We start from the raw sequence: 24,018 nt of genomic DNA on the forward strand, positions 1-24,018 counted from the left end.
TCTTTATCTCTCGTTTCCCCATACTCTCTGTCTGAAGAAGGGTCTCGTTACACCCATGCTGTGATTCAAGTGCTCATCCATATACTTCTTAAATGCATCAACAGTATTCCACCAGACAGTATTCCCCCAGACAGTATTCCCCCAGACAGTGTTCCCCCAGACAGTATTCCCCCAGACAGTATTCCCCCAGACAGTATTCCCTCAGACAGTATTACCCCAGACAGTATTACCCCAGACAGTATTCCCCCAGACAGTATTCCCTCAGGATACATGGAACCTAAGGAAAGGACCACAATGTCTCTGCTGAACATGATGCCACTTTAAGCCCACCCCTTCTGCCTGCACGTGATCGATGTCCCTCCATTCCTTGCATGTTCAGAAGTCTATTTAAAAGCTCCCTTATACGCCACTATCGTATCTGCTTCCCCCTCACACGTTGAAACTGTGCCCTCTGCTGTTAAAACTGTGCCCTCTACTGTTGGATATTTCCAGCCTGCGAAAAACAGTTCTGACCATCTATCCTATCCTTGCCTCTCATCATTTTATAAACTTCTATCGGATCTCCCTTCAACCATTGATGCTCCAGTGAAAACAATCCAAGTTCGTCCAACTTCTCTTCCTAGTAACTACCACTTAATCCAGCCAGCACCTTGGTAAACACCTACTGCATCCTAACCAAAGCCTCCTCATCCTTCCAGTAATCATAATCATCATAATCATAATCATAATCATAATGATTATTAGCCAAGTATGTTTTGCAATATACGAGGAATTTGATTTAATGAAGTGGCCACCACTGCTGACAATACTCCAAATGCACCCTGTGTAAAAAAGCTGCAACATGACCTCTTGTCTCTTATACTTAATACCCTGACTGATGAAGAGCAAACATAAAATGTCACACTGGTAGCTCTTAAACCAGGTGCTTGCAAGTACTGCAGCTGCTTCAAAGAAAATCTCATGTTCATGTACATTTTGAGTGCAGGTCGGGCAAAGCAGCAGCGAGAACGACCGTTGGCTGGACTTGGTGAGTCTTGAGTTCAGGTTTACAAAGAGGGCAAACAGTTAGCAGTCTTTGAGTGCAGGTCGGGCATAGCACATACCTTCAAACACATCAGAGGAAGGAAGGTTAGGAGTGAGTGTGGGGATTGGCTGAACAATTAGATTGGAAGATTGGTAAATTGGACAATTAGTCAATTTAGCATCTGATATAAGCAAGGCTTGCTCAAGAGGTGCGGTCCTGTCGAGGGAAGTGCCCTGTGAGAAAAGTGCGAGTCTTTGGCTGTGAGTCTTTGGCTGCGTGACTTCAGCAAGGAGGCTGAGGGAGGACGTCACACCAAACGTTGGAGAGGGTGAGAAGCAAGAACGAAATATCAAGCAAGCTGATTCAGTGTGATGCTTGCAGGATGTGGGAGGTCAGGGACACTGCTGGTGCCTCTGGCTGCTACAAGTCAAGTCAAGTCAATTTTATTTGTATAGCACATTTAAAAACAACCCACGTTGACCAAAGTGCTGCACATCTGATTAGGAAAAAAAAAGAAACATACAGTGGCAGTGTGAGAAGTGTATCCAGGTACAGCTCCTGAAGGACCGTGTTGGGGAACTGGAGAAGCAAGTGGATGACCTCAGGTTCGTCCGAGAAACGGTGTTGTTCCTGGACAAGTCCTACAGTGAGATTGTTACACTGAAGGTACTGGAAGAGAGAAGGTGGGTGACGGTGAGAAAAGGAAGGAAACTTGTAGTGCAAAGGTCCCTGGGTGTTGTGCCTCTTGAGAACAGGTTCACCCACTTGGAAGCTGTCGGGGAAGAGGACGTTTCCACACTGAGCGGCAGACTGGCTTGCGAAACAAAAAGTGCTGTTGAGCCAAAACCAAAGAGGCCGACGTCAGGTAACTAAGTAGGCTGGAAGTCGTTATGGAAGGGACTGAAAGAAAGTTTAGTGGACAAGGTAGGCAGGAGCACAGCAGCGAGTGAGGAAGGAATGAGAAGTATATTTAAGAAATAAATCAGGAGGGCAAAAAAGGGGCAGGAGATAGCCCTGGCAGATAACATTAAGAGAAATCCAAACAGTAATCCAAAGAGTGCAGATACATTAACAGAAAGAGGGTAACTAGAGAGAGAATAGGGCCCCTCACATATCAAATCGGTCATCTCTATGTGGAGCCACAGAAGCTGCGCAAGGTCCTCAAAGAGTATGTTCCTCTGTTTTTACTGTGGAGGGAGACATGAAGACTGGGGAATTTGGGACAGTTAACGGAGATGTATTGAGGTCAGTCCATAGAGCAGAGGGATCTAGGAGTACAAGTATATAGATCCTTGAACGTCACCCTGCTCTATCTGTGATGCCACTTTCAGAGATCTATGTACCTGCACTCCCAGATTCCTCTGCTCAACAACATCTCAAAGGACCCTGCCATTCACTGAGAGAGTCCTGCTCTGGTTTGACTCCCCAAAATGCAACATCTCGCACTTATCTTCATTAAACTCCATTAACTCTGCCCACTTACCCAGCTGATCAAGATCCTGATGCAACTTTTTATAACCATCTTCACTATCTATGATGCTATCCACGTTTGAGTCATCTGCAAACTTACTAATCAGGCCGTGAACATTCTTATCCAAATCCGTGATGTAAACCACAAACAACAATGGGCCCAGTACAGATTACTGAGGCAAACCACGAGTAACAGGCATCTAGATCGAAAAACAAACCTCCAAATTCACCCTCTGCTTCCTTCCATGACGTCAATTCTCTATCCAGTCGGCAAGCTCTCACTGGATCCTGTGCAATCTAACCCTCCAGATTAGCCTACCATGCAGAACCTTATCAAAAACCATGCTGAAGTCCATGTGGACAACATCTACAACTCTGAGGTAGACACAATGCTGGAGTAACTCAGCGGGTCAGGCAGAATCTCGGGGGAGAAGGAATGGGTGACGTTTCGGGTCGAGACCCTTCTTCAGACTGATGTCAGGGGAGGGGGCGGGGCAAAGATAGAATGTAGTCAGAGACAGAAATACTTTTCCATCTACAACTCTGCCCAGGTCAACCATTTCAGTTACTTCTTCTGTTGTGAATTCCATCTATGCATCGACCCAAGTCCCATAATGTTGCTAATTTTCATTGATTACCTCAAGGCATTTTTTCCAAATGTTGCTTGTAATGCTGATAATGAAATCTCTTGCTCTTTGAAAATCACTGTCACTAATACTTCCCGATCCATCCAGGACAATTGCAATCTCCGTTCCTGCAAAAACAAAATCTTCATAAGTAATTGTGAAATGAGCAAGCAATCACATGAGTTCATATCTGAAAAGCATCATGTCTCAATTTCCTTTATCACCCAGGAAGAGAGTTTTGACAGGTTTTGATTAAATCTATGTCATTCGGAATAACACCATAGATACCTGAAAATAAAAACCGCTAACAAAGCAAACAGAGATAAAATGTGGTCGGAGACAGTCATAGCTTGGGAATGAGGCCCTTCAACCCAACGAGTCTGCGCCAACCAGCGTTCACCCCGTACACTAGCATCATCCTACATACTTGGGACAATTTTTACCAAAGCCAATTAACGTACAAACCTGTATGTCTTTGGAGTGCGGGAGGAAACCGTAGCAAACCCACGCAGTCATAGGGAGAACGTACAAACTCCGTACAGACAGCACCCATACTCAGGATCAACAATGGGTCTTTGGCGCTGTCAGGTAGCAACGCTACTGCTGCGTCACCATAGCTCACCCTGTTATGCAACTTGAGGGATTCTCCATTTATTACATACTGTAATTCTCAGCTAGGAGAAACATGGTGGCATTTGCTGTTTGGACAATGCTCCGTGGTGCACTGATGTGACGGTCTTAGCTCAATTTATGATCCCCTGCCCTGTTCATAAATTCCCATTGCTTTTCTGTTCTGAGGGAATTTCATTCTACCATATTGTTGGTGGTCTACATGCCACCTCAAGCCAATGCCGAGGTGGCACGAGATGAATTGTACTCCGTCACCGACTCTCCTCACATAGAGAACCATGATACCCTGCTACCTCGGCTCCACACATCTCTGTGGCAGAAGTCAGATCTGCTCAGATGAAGGTAAACTCTCGGGCAATGGCCGGCCCGGATGGAGCTCCTGTACGGGGGTTCTGAAATCGTGCACCAACGAACTGGCCGCAGTCTTCGCTGACAAGTTCAACATCTCTGCCCTCCATCCAATCTCCTTCAAGGAAACCTCCATCATTCCAGTCCTCAAGAAAAATAAAATGACCCATCTCAACCACTGCCACCCAGCAGCTCCAACTAACGACCGTAATAAAGTGCTTTGAAAGACTGGTAATGGCCCACATTTCAAAAGTGATAGGAGTGGAATTAGGCCATTCGGCCCATCAAGTCTCTTCCACCATTCAATCATGGCTGATCTATCTCTCCCTCCTAACCCCATTCTCCTGCATACTCCCCATAACCCCTGACACCCGTACTAATCAAGAATCTATCTATCTCTGCCTTAAAAATATCCATTGACTTGGCCTCCACAGCCTTCCGTGGCATTTGCACCAGTCTTCCAAACAATCTAGACCCTTTGCAATATTCAGACAAGAAACATAGGTCAATGGAGGACATCATCTCTCTTTTACTACATTCAGCTATAGATCACCTATATTACCTTGATAATAAGCACACCAATGTCAGGATGCTGTTCATTGACCACAACTCAATCTTTAACACCATAGTTCAGAATAAACGTATCCCCAAGGTTACGGCACAGTGGCGCAGTGGTTGAGTTGCTGCCTTAAAGCGCCAGAGACCCGGGATCGATCCTGATTATAGGTGCTGTCTGTACGGAGTTTGTACGTTCTCCCCGTGACCTGTGTGGGTTTTTACCAGGAGCTCCGGTTTCCCCCCACATTCCAAAGACGTACAGGTTTGTAGGTTAATTGGCTTGGTAAAATTGTAAATTGTTCCTAATGTGTGTAGTATACTGTTAATGTGCACTGTGTTCACTGGTCGGCAAGGACTTGTTGGGCCGAAGCACATGTTTCCACTCTGTATTTTTAAACTAAACTAAACTGAAGAAGGGTCTCGACCTGAAACGTCACCCATTCCCTCTCTCCAGAGATGCTGCCTGTCCCCGCTGAGTTACTCCAGCATTTTGGGTCTCCTTAAACTAAATCAAACCTTCTGGATCTTGGCCTTGGGACCTCCATTCGCAACTGTTTTCTGGACTTCCAGACCTCAGTCAATTAGAATGGGTCATAACATTTCCTCCACAATGATCCTCAGGGTTATATCCTCAGGGTTATGTGCTCAGACCCATGCACTACCCTCTGTACACCCATAACTATGTGACCAAGTACCACACCAACTTGTTCTTCATGTCCACCGATGATACCACCTTAGTTTGCCAGATCTACAACATCAAAGAGATGAACTCCCGGAATGAGATTGAGAATTTTGTGTCAGGACAACAAGGAATGTGTGACATTTCGGGTCGAGACCCTTCTTTAGACTGATGTTAGGGGAGGGGACGGGACAAAGATAGGATGTAGTCGGAGACAGGAAGAGTAGTGGGAGAACTGGGAAGGGGGAGGGGAAAGAGAGGAACTATGTGAAGTTGGAGAAGTCAATGTTCATACCACTGGGGTGTAAGCTGCCCAAGCGAAATACGAGGTGCTGTTCCTCCAATTTGCACTGGGCCTCACCATGACAATGGAGGATGCCTATGACAGAAAGGTCAGACTGGGAGTGGCAGGGGGAGTTGAAGTGTTGAGCCACCGGGAGATCAGGTTGGTTCTTGCCCTCATCAGTGATGCTGTTTGGCTACATTCAGCAACATTGGGAATTTAGATTTATTGATTAGAAGGCTAAAAGAGGATCTGAAATGCTTTTGCAAAAAGGGTGGAGGACAATCCCAAAACCATTTTGTCCTTGCCCCACCACTAGTAGAAATAGATTCCCGCTATCCATGGGTCAGGCAGCATTTCTGGGGAAAAGGAATCGGTGACGTTTCAGGTCGAGACCACTCCTCGGTCTCGCTCCCTGCTACTGCATTAGTCCAAATAAGAATCCCGAGTCTGGCTGTCCATTCCCTCCATAGATGCTGACTGACATATTGAGTTCTTCCAGTATTTTCCTTTTTGCTCAGATATCATGAATTCTTTCTTAAATAAGGGATCAAAATTATACAAAGTACTCCAGGGGATGGCTTCACCATTTCCGGTACAATTGTAATGACACCTACAATCCTCAACTATAACCTTCTTGCAATAAAGACCAAAATGACTGCCAAGCCGTTGTACGGTATGCCTCGGTTGATGAAGCCCAGATTTGTGTCAGCCTTTGTCAAACTGCCCTGCATTTTTGTTGGGTCTCGACCCAAAACATCACCTATCCCTTTTCTCCAGAGATGCTTGGCAGTACGGTGGCACAGCGGTAGAGTTGCTGCCTCATAGCACCAGAGAACCGAGTTCGATCCTGACTACGGGTGCTGTCTGTACGGAGTTTGTACGTTCTCCCCGTGACCTGCTTGGGTTTTCTCCAAGATCTTGGGTTTCCTCCCATACTCCATCGACGTGCAGGTTTGTAGGTTAATTGGCTTCACATAAAATGTAAAATTGTCCCCAGTGTGTGTAGGACAGCGCTAACGCCGGGGATCTCTGGTCACTGCCAAATCGGCGAGCCGAAGGGGCTGTTTCTGTACTGTATCTCTAAACTAAACTAAAATGCTGCCTGGCCCGTTGAGTTACACCAGCTTTTTGTGTGTATTCTCATCTTACAATAGTATCCTTGATACCATCACTCTCTTCATTCTTCCTATCAAAATGGATGATGCTGCCTGTGGTGTGACAGGTGATTATTAGTCTGTTACCTGGGAAATCATCATCATCATCATTCTCAATGCTGCTGTTGTTGTTGTTATTGTTGTTGTTGTTGTTGTTGTTATTGTTATTGTTGTTGTTGTTGTTGTTGCTGTTGTCGTTCTTGTTTTGTGTGACTATTCCTGAAATTACAAAAAGCATGTCATACTTAGAATCAGGGTGTTTAAGAATGCAATAGACTGTTGACATTAAGTCAGAGATTGACACACAGAAACGGGCCCTTCGGCCCATAATGCCCATGCGGACCTTCTAGTCCATCTGAGTCCATCTGAGTCCATCACCAACCACAAGCAATACATTCTAAATATCATCCACCTTGTGTAATTAGTGCAAACATGAAAAAAACAACTTGCTCCTTTAACATTGTTAAGCAACCCAAAACATTTCATAACCTGGGAGTGCATGCATCAGTGATCTCAAGGATCCCTCGAGAAACTGTGTAAGTGCCCCATTCCATGCAACAGGGAATCGCTGCACTTGTGTGTCGGGTGAGGATGGTATTGGCTCTCAATGTGTTGGCACACAGAGAAGTACAGTGCATGAAGAGGGCCACCGTGTCTACACTGACCATGATGCCAAACAGAACTATTACAGTCCACCAGCATGTGGACCATGTAGCCCTATTCCCTGTCAGTTCATGTGTCTCCAAAATAAGTTCATAAGTTCTAGGAGCAGAATTAGGCCATTCAGCCCATCAAGTCTACTCCGCCATTGATGGCTGATCTATCTTTCCCTCTCAACCCCATTCTCCTACCTTTGCCCCATAACCCCTGACACCCTGACTAATCAAGAATCTGTGAACCTGCACCAGAAAAATATCTATTGACTTGGTCTGTGCCATAAATACCTCTTGAATGTTACACAGTCATAGAGCTATTCAGAATGGAAACAGACCTCTTATCCAATTTATCCATGCCAACCAAGTTGCTTATCCAAGCTCATTCCATTTGACTCCACCTGGCTAATATCCCTCCAAATATTTCCTATTCATGTACTTGTCCAAATGTATTTTAAATGCTCTACACCTCATCCGGCAGCTTATGCCGTATACCCACCACCTTCTGCATGAAAAAGTTGCCCCTTAGATCTCTTTTAAATATTAACTCTCTCACCTTAAATCTATCCCCCCTAGTTCTTAATTCCCCTACCCTGGGAAAAAGACTCCGTACATTCACCCCATCTACAGTGTTCCCTTCATGATTTTCTACACCTCCATAAATCCTCCCTCAGCCCCCGACATTCTGGGGAAAAAAGTCACAGCCTATCCAGCCTCTCCTTAAAACATAGAAACATAGAAAATAGGTGCAGGAGCAGGCCATTCGGCCCTTCGAGCCTGCACCGCCATTCAATATGATCATGGCTGATCATCCAGCTCAGTAACCTGTACCTGCCTTCTCTCCATACCCCCTGATCCCTTTAGCCACAAGGGCCACATCTAACATCTAACTCCCTCTTAAATATAGCCAATGAACTGGCAGAGAATTCCACAGACTCACCACTCTCTGTGTGAAGAAATGTTTTCTCATCTCGGTCCTAAAAGACTTCCCCCTTATCCTTAAGCTGTGACCCCTGGTTCTGGACTTCCCCAACATCGGGAACAATCTTCCCGCATCTAGCCTCTCCAACCCCTTAAGAATTTTATATGTTTCAATAAGATCCCCCCTCAGTCTTCTAAATTCCAGTGAGTATAAGCCTAGTCTATCCAGTCTTTCTTCATATGAAAGTCCTGCCATCCCAGGGATCAATCTGGTGAACCTTCTCTGTACTCCCTCTAAGGCTAGAATATCTTTCCTTAGATTAGGAGACCAAAACTGGACACAATACTCCAGGTGCGGTCCCATAAAACCTTCCATCCTTGTAAATCTTTTTTGTACTCTCCCAGGTTAATGACATTCTTCCTACGCATTGGCAGTGGTACTGTGCACAGCAGAACTGTATGCAGTACACCAAAGTGGCTTTACCAACGTCTTCTACAGCTGCAATGTGGCATCTCAACTCCTGTCTGAAGAAAAGGACTGGACAAGCTGGATGCAGGAAAAAATGTTCCCAGTGTTGGGGGAGTCCAGAACCAGGGGCCACAATCTAAGAATAAAGGGGAGGCCATTTAAAACTGAGGCGAGAAAAAACTTTTACACCCAGAGAGTTGTGAATTTGTGGAATTCTCTGCCACAGAGGGCAGTGGAGGCCAATTCATTGGATGAATTTAAAAGAGAGTTAGATAGAGCTCTAGGGGCTAGTGGAATCAAGGGATATGGGGAGAAGGCAGGCACAGGTTACTGATTGGGGATGATCACAATGAATGCTGGTGCTGGCTCGAAGGGCCAAATGGCCTCCTCCTGCACCTATTTTCTATGTTTCTATGTTTCTGAGAAGGGTCTCGACCCGAAACGTCACCTATTCCTTCTCTCCAGAGATGCTGCCTGACCCACTGAGTTACACCAGCATTTTGTGTCAATACACTGACCGATGAAGGTAAGCTCGCCCTCACCCTGTTTAGCAATGTGGCTACTTCCATGATACTAAGTATGTGTACCCCTATCCTATAACATTTCAAACCTTTAACAACATCCAGATTAAAATATTCTTATTCATCTTTCTGTAAGTACTCTAAATCTCTTCTCTCTGTGTTTGGGTGCCTCTACTCATGGAAAGAGCATCTTCACTTTATAACGGCTACTCATAATTTAATACGCTTCAATTAAGTCTCCCTTCAGCCTTAAATTTATAGAAAACAACTATTTCTGAATGGAGAAAGGGAGAAAAGAAGGAACTAGAGAAACCAACTTGATATCTTCAAATACAATTCATCAAGTCTGGACTAATCCTCATTTAATTCATTTACATGGCTCAGTATCTGAGCTGATCCAGGGTGTGTCAACAGGAATCAAGGGATATGGGGTGAGCTTGCATCTATTTCTATTTTTCTCTATTTTTATGGTTTAATCTCCTAGTCAAGGAGGTGCATCAACTGATGCTAGACACAAAGTGCTGGAGTAACATACCGGATGAAGCAGCATCTCTGGAGAATGGGTGATGTTTCGGGTCGGGACCCTTCTTCAGATTGAAAGTAGAGGGGGAACGGGGGGGGGGGGGGGGGTTGAAGAGCTGGAGGTGAGAAAAGACCAGGACCAATTAAGGCCGGCCACCAATTACCTCAGACTGGGTAGTGCCCTGGTAGGTTCATTGTCGGCTGGGGAAGGTGTGATCTCAAGACGAAAGCAGTGGGGAACTGTGGAACTAAGCCTCGACAGAGGGGACAAGGGGGGAGGGGAGGTCTTCAATCCCCCCCACCCCTCACCCCCTCCCTCCACTGCCTACTTTCAATCTGAAGAAGGGTTCTGACCCGAAACGTCACACATCCTTTTTCTCCAGAGATGCTGCCTGACCTGCTGAGCTACTCCAGCACTTTGTGTCTATGTTTGGTATAAACCAGCACCTGCAGTTCCTGCAGTCTCTTCAGATGCATCAACTGTTTAGTTTTGAAGTTTTTGGCAAGAGTGCTTCTTCAATGGCTCAAAGGTCCTGCCAATGGTCCAGGACTTAGCTCTTAAGTTCAGCTCTTAAGTACCTGGTCAGTAGTTTGATTACTCTGTCTCCCCTCTCTCCTCTTCTTCCCACACATTGGGAGGCTGAGATTTCAGACATTTCATGCAATGGCTGTCCTGTCCAGCAGGGGCACTGCAGTGACACTCTCCCTTCTGTAGTCCAACTATCTAAACATTAGACAACGTACCCCACCTTTTTACGGTCTATTCAAATAAACTTCTATGGAAAATATAGCAAAAACCATGCAAATTTTCCTTTTGGGCTCTTTGTGTTTTTGAAATGCTAATGTGCAGGAGCACCCTGATAGGCAGAGCAATATTTCAGACACTTCAGGACAAAGTTCCCTTAATTTTCATAGAAGCTAGTTTTGCAGTGAAATCCATCTAACTTAGAAGTTGTTAACTCTCTCTTACCAATATTTTCTCAGGGTTATCCATCCCACTTTCATTAATCCACTAACCTAATTATCAAACCTCATTGAAACCTACAGAATAATGAAAGGCATTGATAGAGTGGATGTGGAAAGGATGTTTCCACTGGTGGGAGAGTCTAGGACCAGAGGGCACAGCCTCAGAATTAAAGGGAGCTCTTTTAGAAAGGAGGTGAGGAGGAACTTCTTTAGTCAGAGGGTAGTTAATCTGTGGAACTCATTGCCACAGAGGGATGTGGAGGCCAAGTCAGGGGATATTTTTAAGGCAGAGATAGACAAATTCTTGATTAGAACGGGTGTCCAGGGTTATGGGGAGAAGGCAGGAAGATGGGATTAGGAGGCCGAGATCAGCCATGATTGAATGGTGTAGACCCGATGGGCCGAATGGCCTAATTCTACACCTATAACGTGAAGGGAGGTGAAACCCAGTTAAGAATAACCATCAAATCAAAATATAATTAGGAACTGAAATGATATCTAAATTACATTTAATTGTAAGCAGTTTTTGGGCCCATACCCGAGGAGGGATGCGCTGGGATCAGAGGAGGTTTACGAGAATGATCCTGGAGATGAATGGGTTAACATTTGACGGCACTGGGCCTGTACTCGCTGGAGGTTAGAAGGATGAGGGAGGATTTCATTGAAACTTACCAAATAGTGAAAGACCTGGATAGAGTGGATGTGGAGAGGATGTTTCCGTGAGTGGGAGAGTCTAGGACCAGAGGCCACAACCTCAGAATAAAAGGACATATCGTTAGAAATGTGAGGAGGAATTTCTTTAGCCAGAGGGTGGTGAATCTGTGGAATTCATTGGCCCAGACGGCTGTGGAGGCCAGGTCAATGGGTATTTTTAAAGCGGAGATAGACGGATTCTTGATTAACAAGGGTGTCAAAGGTTACGGGGAGAATGCAGAAGAATGGGATTGAGAAGGAAAGATGGATTAGCCATGACTGAATGGCGGAGTAGACTCCATGGACCAAATGGCCAAATTCTGCTCCAATGACATATGAACATGATATTGACTCACCCAATGAAGACGTTTCAATGGTATATTTTTCTTGAAGTTTTGAAGAGAAGACTGTGCAAATTCCATTCAAATCTTCAATATTCTTTTGCAGCCTTATTCGTTGTTGCTGACAGAGCTGTAATATTTTAATAATCACGAGCTGGCAAGGTCGTTGAATCAATAATATCCATTTTACAGTTTAGTGTAGTTTAGAGATACAGCGCGGAAACAGGCACTTTGGCCCATCGGGTCCACACCGACCAGCGATCTCCGCACATTAACACTGTCCTATAGTAAGGACAATTTTAACATTTTTTTACATCAAGCCAATTAACCTATAAAAACCTGTACGTCTTTGGAGTGCGGGGGGAAACCGAACTTTTCGGAGAAAACTCACGCAGGTCACGGGGAGAACGTACAAACTCCATACAGACAGTACCCGCAGTCAGGATCGAACCCGGGTCTCTGGCACTGTAGGTCAGTAGCTGACAAGATTGATTGAAAGAGTGAAACACACAGAATGGAAGAAACCTTTCAGTCCACGAGTCAGCGCTGACCATCAATCACCAGTTCTATTCACTAAATGCTGGAGTAACTCAGCGGGTCAGGCAGCATCTCAGGAGAGAAGGAATGGGTGACGTTTTGGGTCGCGACCCTTATCATATCATATCATATCATATCATATATATACAGCCGGAAACAGGCCTTTTCGGCCCTCCAAGTCCGTGCCGCCCAGCAATCCCCGTACATTAACACTATCCTACACCCACTAGGGACAATTTTTACATTTACCCAGCCAATTAACCTACATACCTGTACGTCTTTGGAGTGTGGGAGGAAACCGAAGATCTCGGAGAAAACCCACGCAGGTCACGGGGAGAACGTACAAACTCCTTACAGTGCAGCACCCGTAGTCAGGATCGAACCTGAGTCTCCGGCGCTGCATTCGCTGTAAAGCAGCAACTCTACCGCTGCGCTACCGTGCCGCTACCGTGCCGCCCTTCTTCAGACTTAATCACCAGTTCTACATTATCCCACTTTCTCATCCACTCCTGACACATTTGGGGGGAGTTTGCAGAGGCCAATTAACCTACAGAATCAAACGTCATTGGGATGTGGGATGAAACCAGAGCACCCGGAGGTAACTTGGTCACAGGAAGAATTTGCAAATTTCACACAGACAACACCTGAGGCAGTCTGAAGAAGGGTCTCGACCCGAAACGTCACCCATTCCTTCTCTCCCAAGCTGCTGCCTGACCTGCTGAGTTACTCCAGCATTTTGTGTCTACACCTGAGATTAGGATTGAGCCAGGGTCTCTGGCGCTGTGAGGCAGCAGCTCAACCAGTTATGTCACTGTGCCGCAAGTGACTAGAGTGTCAGGGGGGAATCACAGTTCCATTAATTTAAAGATAGTTATGGAAAAGAACCGAATTGGTCCACGTTAAAGCTCTAAATTGTGGTGAGGTGAATTTTGATGGCATTCTACAGGAAGCAGCTAAAGTTGATTGAAGTAGGTTGTTTGCAGGCAAATGTATACCCAGAAAGTGGGATGCTTTTAAAAGTGTGATGACAAGAGTCCAGGGCATGCATGTTCCTGTTAGAGTGGAGGGCAAGGCAGGTGGGAATGAGGAAGCTTGCATGACCAGAGAAATTCAGGCAGGAAGGTTCGGAAAAAGAAGGAGGGACATGGGACAGATATAGGCAGCTGCGATCAAGTGTATCCCTGGAGGAGTACGATACGATACGATACGATACGATACGATACGATAGAACTTTATTTATCCCAGCAGGGAAACTGGTCTGCCAACAATCCTAAAACACAAGATACATGAAACATGAAATTATGAAACATGAAAACATGTGCAAAGATTGGGGGAAGGGGGGGAAGGGAGTCATGACAGAAGGGGGAGGGGTTGTACAGTTTGATAGCCACAGGGAAGAAGGATCTCCTGTGGCGTTCTGTGCTGCACCTTGGTGGGACCAGTCTGTTGCTGAAGGTGCTCCTCAGGTTAACCAGCGTGTCATGGAGGGGGTGAGCTGTATTGTCCAGGATGCTCCACAGTTTAAGGAGCATCCTCCCCTCCAAGACCACCCCCCATGAATCCAACTCCGCCCCCAGGACGGAGCCAGCCTTCCTGATGAGCTTGTTATATCTGTTGGTGTCCGTGGCCTTGGCCCATGCATATATTCTTCATCGTGTAGGAAGGAACCGCAGATATTGGTTTACACCAAGGATAGACACAAAATGCTGGACTAACTCAGCGGGACAGGAGCATCTCTGGATAGGAGTGGGTGACGTTTCGTATCAAGACCATTCCTCTCAGTCTGAACAAGGGACTCGACCCAAAGGGTCGCCCATTCCTTCTCTCCAGAGATGATGATTTGGGTCGAGACCCTTCTTCAGACTGGTCATGTTTCGGGTCGGCCCGAGACCAGTCTGAAGAAGGGTCTCGACCCAAAACGTCACCATTCCTTCTCTCCAGAGATGCTGCCTGTCCCGCTGAGTTACTCCAGCTTTTTGTGTCTATCTTTGAGGTAGACAGTAGTTCAGGATTGCTCTCTGGTTGTGGTAGGATGGTTCAGTTGCCTGATAGCAGCTGGGAAGAAACTGTCCTTGAATCTGGAAGTGTTCACACTTCTGTACCATTTGCTCAATGGGAGAGGGGAGAAGAGGGAGTGGCCGGGGTGCGACTCATCCTTGATGATGCTGCTGGCCTTGCCGAGGCAGCGTGAGGTGTAGATGGAGTCAATGGAAGGGAGGTTAGTTTGTGTGATGGTCTGGGCTGCGTCTACAATTCACTGTAATTTATTTCGGTCTTGGATAGAGCTGTTCTCAAACCAAGCTATAATGCATCAGGATAAAATGCTTTCTACAGTGGCTGCGATGTCTAACCTCATGAACAAGTTGCCACAGAGTCCAGCAAAGAGTGATGTGACACTTAATCAATTGCTCAACTAGTCACAGAATAATACTGGAACCACACGAGTCTGGGACACATGTACGACAAGTAGCTGAGTGTAGGTACCAATCACACCCTGTTAATGCTGTCAAGCTGGAAAGGGTATAGAGAAGATTTACAAGGATGTTGCCAGGAGTAGAGGCTCTGACTATAGGGAGAGGTTGAGTAGGGTGGGACTATTCTTTGGAGTGCAGGAGGATGAGGGGTGATCTTATAGAGGTGTATAAAATGATGAGAGGAATAGATCGGGCAGATGCACAGTCTCTTGCCCAGAGTAGGGGAATCTAGGACCAGAGGGCATAGGTTTAAGGTGAAGGGGAAAAGATTTAATAGGAATCTGAGGAGTAGCTTTTTCACACAAATGGTGGCGGGTGTATGGAACAAGCTGGCAGAGGAGGTAGTTGAGGCTGGGACTATCTCAACGTTTAAGAAACAGTTCGACAGGTACATGGATAGGACAGGTTTGGAGGGATATGGACCAAGCACAAGCAGGTGGGACTAGTGTAGCCGGGACGTTGGCTGGTATGGGCGAGTTGGGCCGAAGGGCCTGTTTCCACACTCTATGACTCCATTTTTGCCTGTTAAAGGTTGATACCATTTTGATAATTTTGTAGAGCGAATATTTAATTATTATACTTAATAGCTTGATTCTCAACACAAGATGAGAGTTTAATATAAATAAAATGTAAATTGTTACCAGAAGTTGTGAATGGAGTAGATTAGCGGCCGTAGTGAAGCCCGGTCGGCGGCGTGCACGCTCAGTCTCTGGAAAGCAAACAATAAGCTGATCTCACACATTGAACTCACAGGAAATCGGTGGCCATCTTTCTTTCTTTTCCTACAATCACATAGATCATTTTATGTATAAATATCTTAAAGTATGCACTTCATCAATTAAACCAAAGGAAACAGGGCCGCCAGTCTCATGCTACCCGAGGTATTACAGCTCCAAGAACGACAACAGGGCAGCGGTAGAGTTGCTGCCCTACAGCGCCAGAGACACCTGTTTGATCCTGACTACGGGTGCAGTCTGTTTGGAGTTTGTACTTTCTCCCCATGACCTGCGTGGGTTTTCTCCGGGATCTCCGGTTTCCGCTCCCACTCCAAAGACGTAGGTTAATTGGCTTTGTAACATTGTAAATTGTTCCTAGTGTGTGTAGGATAGTGTTAGTGCGCGGGGATCGCTGGTCGGCGTGGAAACAGTAGGCCGAAGGCCTTGCTTCCGTACTGTACCTCTAAACTAAAAAGTAAAAACTGAACAGTTTAATATATGAAGTGTAAGAAAATATTTGCAGATGCTGGTACAAATCAAAGGTATTTATTTCACAAAATGCTGGTAACTCAGCAGGTCAGGCAGCATCTCAGGGGAGAAGGAATGGGTGACATTTCGGGTCGAGACCCTTCTTCAGACTGATGTCAGGGGGGCGGGACAAAGGAAGGTTATAGGTGGAGACACGAAGATAGAGGGAGAACTGGGAAGGGGAGGGGAAGAGAGGGACAGAGGAACTATCTAAAGTTGGAGAAGTCAATGTTCATACCGCTGGGCTGCAAGCTGCCCAAGCGAAATATGAGGTGCTGTTCCTCCAATTTCCAGTGGGCCTCACTGTGGCACTGGAGGAGGCCCATGACAGAAAGGTCAGACTGGGAGGGGGAGTTGAAGTGCTCAGTCACCGGAAGATCAGGTTGGTTAAGGCGGACTGACCGAAGGTGTTGAGCGAAACGATCGCCGAGCCTGCGTTTGGCTTCGCCGATGTAAATAAGTTGACATCTAGAGCAGCGGATACAATAGATGAGGTAGGAGGAGGGTCAGATGAACCTCTGTCTCACCTGGAAAGACTGTTTGGGTCCTTGGATGGAGTTGAGGGGGGAGGTAAAGGGACAGGTGTTGCATCTCCTGCGGTTGCAGGGGAAAGTGCCCGGGCTTGGGGTGGTTTGGGTAGGAAGGGACGAGTGGACCAGGGAGTTACGGAGGGAACGGTCTCTGCGGAACGCAGAAAGGGGAGGAGATGGGAAGATATGGCCAGTGGTGGGGTCCCGTTGTAGGTGACGGAAATGTTGGCGGATGATTTGTTGGATACGCTGGCTGGTGGGGTGGAAGGTGAGAACGAGGGGGATTCTGTCCTTGTTACGAATGGGGGGAGGGGGAGCAAGAGCAGAGCTGCGGGATGTAGAAGAGACCCTAGTGAGAGCCTCATCTATAATGGGAGAGGGGAAGCCCCGTTTTCTGAAGAATGAGGACATCTCTGATGCCCTAGTGTGAAACACCTCATCCCGGGCGCAGATGCGGCGTAGACGGAGGAATTGGGAGTAGGGGATAGACATTTTGCAGGAGACCGGGTGGGAGGAAGTGTAGTCCAGATAGCTGTGCGAGTCAGTGGGTTTATAGTAAATGTCAGTCACTAGTCTGTCTCCTGTGATGGAGATGGTGAGGTCCAGAAACGGGAGGGAGATGGTCCAAGTATATTTAAAAGTTTAATATTTGACATTTGTTTTCTGAGGATCCCTTGCACTATGATTAGTAAAGGAAGTCTTCAAACCTGTTGACTAATTGTCTCCCACCTTCTCAGATTTGTGAGCCTTGTGAACAGGAGGAAACTATAACAAGGACTCCTTGACTACTCTGCTACACCTGACACCATGAACAAATCATCATATGACTGCAGTTGTGTAAAACGTTGGTGAGGGCACATTTAGAGTAATGTGTTCAGTTCTGGGCACCATGTTACAGGAAAGATGTTGTCAAGCTGGAAAGGGTGCAGAGAAGATTTACGAGGTTGTTGCCAGGATTAGAGGGTCTGAGCTATAGGGAGAGGTTGAGTAGGCTGGGTCTCTATTCCTTGGAGCGCAGGAGGATTAGGGATAATCTTATAGAGGTGTATAAAATCATGAGAGGATTAGATCGGATAGATGCACAAAGTCTCTTGCACAGAGTCTCTTGCCCAGAGTAGGTGAATCGAGGACCAGAGGACATAGGTTTGAGGTGAAGGGGAAAAGATTTAATAGGAATCTGAGGGGTAACTTTTTCACACAAAGGGTAGTGGGTGTATGGAACAAGCTGCCAGAGGAGGTAATTGAGGCAGGAACAATCCCAAAGTTTAAGAAACAGTTTGACAGGTATATGGATAGGACAGGTTTGGAGGGATATGGGTCAAACGCAAGCAGGTGGGACTAGTGTAGCTGGGACATGTTGGCCGGTGTGGGTGAGTTGGGCCGAAGGGCCTGTTTCCACACTGTATCTCTATGACTCTATTTTTGCCTGATAAGTTAATGCAATTTTGATAATTTAGTATCGTGCTATGACTCCACTTTCCTCAGCAGGCCATCTCTGGCACAATAGATAGAGAAGAGCATATTGACTGGTTGCATCATGGCCTGGTCCAGAAACTCAAATGCCCAGGACCGAAGGAGATTATAAAAAGTGTTGGAACACCGAACAGTACAGCACAGGAACTACCCTTCAACCCATCAAGTCAGCACCATACATATTGCCAATCTGACTTATTCCATTTGCTTGCAGATTAGGGGTGCCAACTATCACACTCCCAAAGACGGGACAAGGTGACGTCACCGCCCCGTGCCCCACGTGACCTCACCCAGCCAGCGGCCACGTGCTCCCACTCCAGCAAAGGCGGCCGCCCGGGCCGGGATGCGGGTTGCTACGCAACCTCCGTTAGGCGAACCCACTCCGTTAGCCTACTCTGTCCCGGCCGACAGCGGCCCACATTTGGACCATATCCCTCCAAACCTGACCTATCCATGTACCTGTCTGACTGTTTAAATGTTGGGATAGTCCCTGACTCTACCACCTCCTCTGGCAGCTTGTTCCAAACCCCCCACCACCCTTTGTGTGAATTTTATATACTTCAATTCCCCACAGCCTCCAACGCATTAGTGAAAACAATCCAAATTTGTCCAATGTCTCCTTATAGCTAAACCCTGCAATTCAGCCCTCATCCTGGTAAACTACTGACACCCTCTCCAAAGCCTCAACACCTTCACGTAATGCAGTGACCAAAACTGCACAAAATGCTCCAAATTGGCAGAACCAACATTTTATACTACTGCTACATGACTTGTCAATTTCACACTCAACTCCCCAAATAATAGAGGCAACTCTGTCAAGCATCTTCATCACCACTCTATCCACTTGTGTTGCTACTTTCAAAGAACTGTGGACTTCACCCTAAGATCTCAATCAATGCAAAGAAATGGCAGGTGAAGTTTAACGTGAGCAAGTGTGAAGTGTTGCACTTTGGGAGGTGGAGTGTAAATGACACAAGGTTGGGTGCAGTGTGAGTTGCGAGGAGGATGCTATGAGGCTGCAGGGATATGAAGGTTTTGGAGAGAGTGCAGATGAGGTATATCAGAATGATGCCTGGATTAGAGGGTATTAGCTTTAAGGAGATGTTGTTCAGACAGATTATTTTCTCTGGAAAGCGGGGGATTAAGAGGAGACCTTATAGAAGCATATAAAATTATAAGAGACATAAACAGAGTTGACAGCAAAGATACTAGAGGAGCAACATGAAGCACTCCGTCGAAATCGCCTATACTGAAGTGTAGTACGCAAAGGGGCGGAACGTCCGCCATTTTAGTAGGCAAAACCCGCCGTTCGCTATGCCTCTCGCAGTGTAATCAGTGTTTTGGGGGAACAGTATGTGTGATGATACCATAAAAATGCAGAATATATCTCATCTATCAATTCACAGATTTTGGTTATTTTTCTTTTAAAATGTTTCTGCAAGTTTCTGCCTACTAAAATGGGGCCATGACATGCTATGACTTTTAGGGTCGAGTGGCCTATCTTGCTCTGCTCTATTATCTTTGGTTGACAGTCAGAACCTTTCTTCCCAGGATGGAGATGTCAAATACTAGAAGGCATAGCTTTAAGGTGAGAGGAGCAATGTTTAAAGGAGACGTGTGGGACACGTTTTTCTCATGGAGGGCGGTGCGTTCCTGGTACGCACTTCTATGAGTGGGGTGGTGGAGGCAAATATGACAGAGACGTTTCAGAGGTTTTTAGATATGCAGGGATTGGAGGGATCATGTGCAGGCTTATAAGGTTAGTTTATCTTGGCATTATGTTCAGCAGTGACATTGTGGGCTGAAGAGTGCTCCAATTTCCAGCCCCCTACCACATTAGTGACCCGTCTGAATAACACTGGCAAACCTGCCATGTTAGTGACCCGTCTGAATAGCACTGGCAAACCTGCCACGTTAGTGACCCATCTGAATAGCACTGGCAAACCTGCCACGTTAGTGACCCATCTGAATAGCACTGGCAAACCTGCCATGTTAGTGACCCGTCTGAATAGCACTGGCAAACCTCCTTGCAACTCTCTCAAAAGTCAAGGGAATTGCCACTGTACCGTTTATGTACTGTTTAATTGCCATATGTACCGAAAACAGAACAATAAACACAATTCTTACTTGCAGCATCACAACATAACTGTAAACACATAGATAACATGATGAACAAAAGAAAGTTGAACACATTTTTATAAATAAAATTAGTGCAAACAATAGCCCAAAGTCCTTAATGCAACCAAGACAGTTTGCTGTTGGTCGTTTAGTTGGTGTCTGTGGTGCTCAAGAGCCTGATGGTTATTGGGAGGAAGCTGTTCCTGACCCAGGAGGTTACAGTTTTCAGACTGTACCTTCTTTTCGATGGCAGGGGTGAAATGAAAGCATGGCCAGGGTGGTGTGGGTCTCTGATGGTGCTATCCGCTTCCTGAGGCAATGCTTCCTATAGATTCCTTTGATGGTGGAGGGGTCAGTGCCCATGATGGGCTGGGCAGTGTTCACCACTTTTGGTAACATCCCATGTTCCTGGGCGTTCGAGTTGCCGAACCAGGTCGTGAAGCAACGAGTCAATATGCTCTGCACCGTGCACCTGCAGGAGTTCAAGAGAGTATTTGTCGATATACCAAATGTCCTCAATCTTCTAAGGACGTAGAGGTAATGATGGGGTTTCTTTGTGATTCCATCAATGTGCTGGGCAATGACAGATATTTAAAGATATACACTCCCAGGAACTTGTTGAACTTCTCAACTTGTCTAGATAAGGTTTATGAGAATGATCCCGGGGGATGGTTGGGATGACGCATGTTCGACAGCTCTGGACCTGGTCTTGCTGGAGTTTAGAAGGATGAGGGAGGATCTCATTAAAACCTTCTGAATAGTGAAAGGCCTGGATAGAGTGGATGTGGAGAGGATGTTTCCAGTAGTGGGAGAGTCTGGAACCAGAGGGCACAGCCTCAGAATAAAAAAACATTAGAATGGAGATGAGGAGGAATTTCTTCACCCAGAGGGTGGTGAATCTGTGGAATTTCTCCACTGATGGACACGGAGGCCAAGTTATTGAGTTTCCTTTAACACTTTTGGCTTTTGATATATTTGCATTCTAATCATTTTCCTCATGTCCATGCCCATCATTTCATTATTATCAATACTTTGAGACATATCGCAGCAAATGAATTGCAATAAATTAGTTCAAGCTGTTGCTAATTTTGGGGACACAAATAATTTGTATTACACAGAAAATATGCAGAAAACTTTAGAAAGTTTTCCCAAGTTTTTCCATACATAGCCTAATAGAAAACTGTAAACTTGTGGCCATCATTGTGGTTACCTGGGAGTTTGATAGGGTTGCACAGTTTGCTTTTTAGGTCACAGTTCTCCATCCTCCCATAACTTTTGTTGTCTTCTGTATAGAGAGGAGAGCTGACCAATATCCTGAGAATTAAAAAAACACAAATATTTAAAAAACACAAGTATAATGCCATTTCAAAATGTTCACTTGTCATGTTTATGAGTTAATGTTGTACAAGCAGTTATTTGCAATTTTATCTCAAGTCACATTTTTCCTAATCAACATTAAAACTACATTCTTTCTCATATAAAAAGGCACAGAGTGCTGGAGTAACTCAGTGGGTCAGGTAGCCTCTCTGGCGAACATGGATTCTTGTTCTCCAGAGATGCTGCCTGACCTGCTGAGTTACTCCAGCACTTTATGTCCTTTATCTGTAAATCAATATTTGCAGTTCCTTGATCAAACAATCTTTCCCATATTTACGTTTCTCATAAATAGCAGGAGCAAGGACAAGTCGTTGATCCTCATAAACCTGCTCTGCCATTTAGTAACATCATGGCTGATCTGATTGTAACCTCAAATCCGGTCTTCTGTCTACTTCTTAAACCTTTCAATCCCTTGCTTATCGAAAATCAATCCGGCTTTGCCCCTAAATTGTTCAAAGCCTACGTGAGATAACCACTTATGAGGTGTTTGCGCAGTAATCAACCAGGACCAGTAAGGGTCTGTTTCCATCACCCTTTGAGGAAGTTCCAAGGACCCCCCGAGCCTCTGAGGGGAAAATAAAATCTAATTTTTCTCATAAACGGGCAACCTTTTTTTAAAGTGGTGCCACAAGAGGAGACATTACGAAGTCTAAAATCAGTGAATACAAGTAAATACAGTGCTCATAGATAACATAATAAACAATTTTTAAAATTAGTGTAAAATAATAGCAGTTTGGGAAGAAGCTGTTCCTGAGCCGGGTGATCACGGTTATCAGAATAGTATACAGTCGTCCTGATGGCAGGAATGAAATGAGAGACTGGCCAGGGTGGTGTAGGTGCTCAATGATGTTGGCAGCGCTTCCTGTAGATCTCTTCGAGGTGGGGAAGAGGGTACCCTTAATGGACCAATAAATTTTGTAATCTCCTTCATTCCTGGGAATTGGAGTTACCAAACCAGGCCGCGATATAGACAAAATGTGCATGAAGGAACTGCAGGTACTGACTTATACGAAGATAGACACTGGAGTAACTCAGACAGGTCAGGTAGCATCTCTGGAGAAAAGGAATAGGTAACATTTCAGGTCAGAACCTTGTTTCAGGTCAACTTCAGAACCTGAAGAAGAGTCTTGACTTGAAACTTCAGCTATTCCTTTTCTCCAGAGATGCTGCCAGACCCCTGACCTGATAGCGCTTTGTGTCTATCCTAGTGATGCAGTCACAATGACCTCTATCATACTGCTGCAGAAGTGCAAGTATGTACTCGTCAACATTGCAAATCTCCTCAATCTTCTGAGGATGTAGTAGGCATTGATGGGCTTTCTTAATGGTTGTATCAATATGATGGCTCCAGGGCAAATCCTCAGAGATATGTACACCCAGGTTAAAGTTGTACACCTTCTCCACCACTGACCCATCAGGTTTGAGAGTCTTCCACCTTCCTCTTCTAAAGTCAACAATCAGCTCCTTGGTCTCACTGACGTTGAGAGCAAAGTTGTTGTCCTGGCACCATTCAACCAGATGATCGAGCTTCCTTCTCTACTCAGATTCAACATTACCGCATGTCTAACAATGGCAGTGTCGTTGGCGAATTTAAAGATGGAGTTGGAACCATGTCCAGCTACTCAGCCATAGGTACAAGGAGTGAGTAGAGCAGGGGACTGAGCACACAGCCTTGACATGGCTCTGTTCTGATGGTTATCGAGTAGGAATCGTTGCCAATTCGCAACAATTGTGGCCTGTTGATGAAGAAGTCAGGGAGATTGCATCCTCCGTTGATCTATTGTGGCGGTAGGCAAATTGTAGTGGGTCCAGGTTTTTGCTAAGTCGGAACTGATATGCACCACAACCAACCTCTCAAAGCACTTCATCACAGTCGTTAGTGCTACTGGTGCTAGTCATTGAAGTCTGTCAACTTACTCTTCTCCGTCTCCGGCATTATTGATGTCCTTTTAAAGCAGGTGTGGCCTCAGACATAAGCAGTGAGAGGGTGAAGATATGCGTATAGACTCCAGCCAGTTGGGCCGTGCGGGCTTTGAGGACACGGCCAAGTACACCATTGGGTTCAGATGCTTTCCGGGGGTTCACCCTCATGAAGAATCTTCTGATGTTGACCTCGGTCACTGAGATTCCAATGCCATTGGGAGCTATGGAAGGCCAAGAATTCAGTGTTTGAAGTGTATTGAAGTCGGTGTTCTCCCTTTCGAAGTGTGCGTAGAATGCATTGAGCTCATCCAGGAGTGATGCCTTGGTGTCGCTTGAGCTGCCATTAAGGCACAGTGGTGCAGCGGTAGAGTTGCTGCCTCACAGTGCATTCAGTGCCGGAGACCCAGGTTCGATCCCGACTGCTGATGCTGTCTGTACGGAGTTTGTACGTTCTCCCCGTGACCACATAGGTTTTCACCGA

General features: G+C 45.8%; 1 protein-coding gene across 2 annotated transcripts in view; it reads right to left on the reverse strand.

The window, feature by feature from the left end:
- Positions 1-24,018, reverse strand: part of LOC144606264 (integrin alpha-E-like) — a 124,802-nt gene that overhangs the window by 84,967 nt on the left and 15,817 nt on the right. For both annotated transcript variants that reach the window (XM_078422189.1, XM_078422188.1), the window contains 5 exons: positions 21,448-21,551; positions 15,514-15,581; positions 11,877-11,991; positions 6,863-6,994; positions 3,133-3,248 (listed from right to left, as the gene is read on the reverse strand). In XM_078422189.1, coding sequence (XP_078278315.1) covers positions 3,133-3,248; positions 6,863-6,994; positions 11,877-11,991; positions 15,514-15,581; positions 21,448-21,551 — 535 coding nt within the window. The remainder of the gene's footprint in view (positions 1-3,132; positions 3,249-6,862; positions 6,995-11,876; positions 11,992-15,513; positions 15,582-21,447; positions 21,552-24,018) is intronic.

Source organism: Rhinoraja longicauda, chromosome 26, assembly GCF_053455715.1.
Source record: "Rhinoraja longicauda isolate Sanriku21f chromosome 26, sRhiLon1.1, whole genome shotgun sequence".
Taxonomy (NCBI): Eukaryota; Metazoa; Chordata; class Chondrichthyes; order Rajiformes; family Arhynchobatidae; genus Rhinoraja; species Rhinoraja longicauda.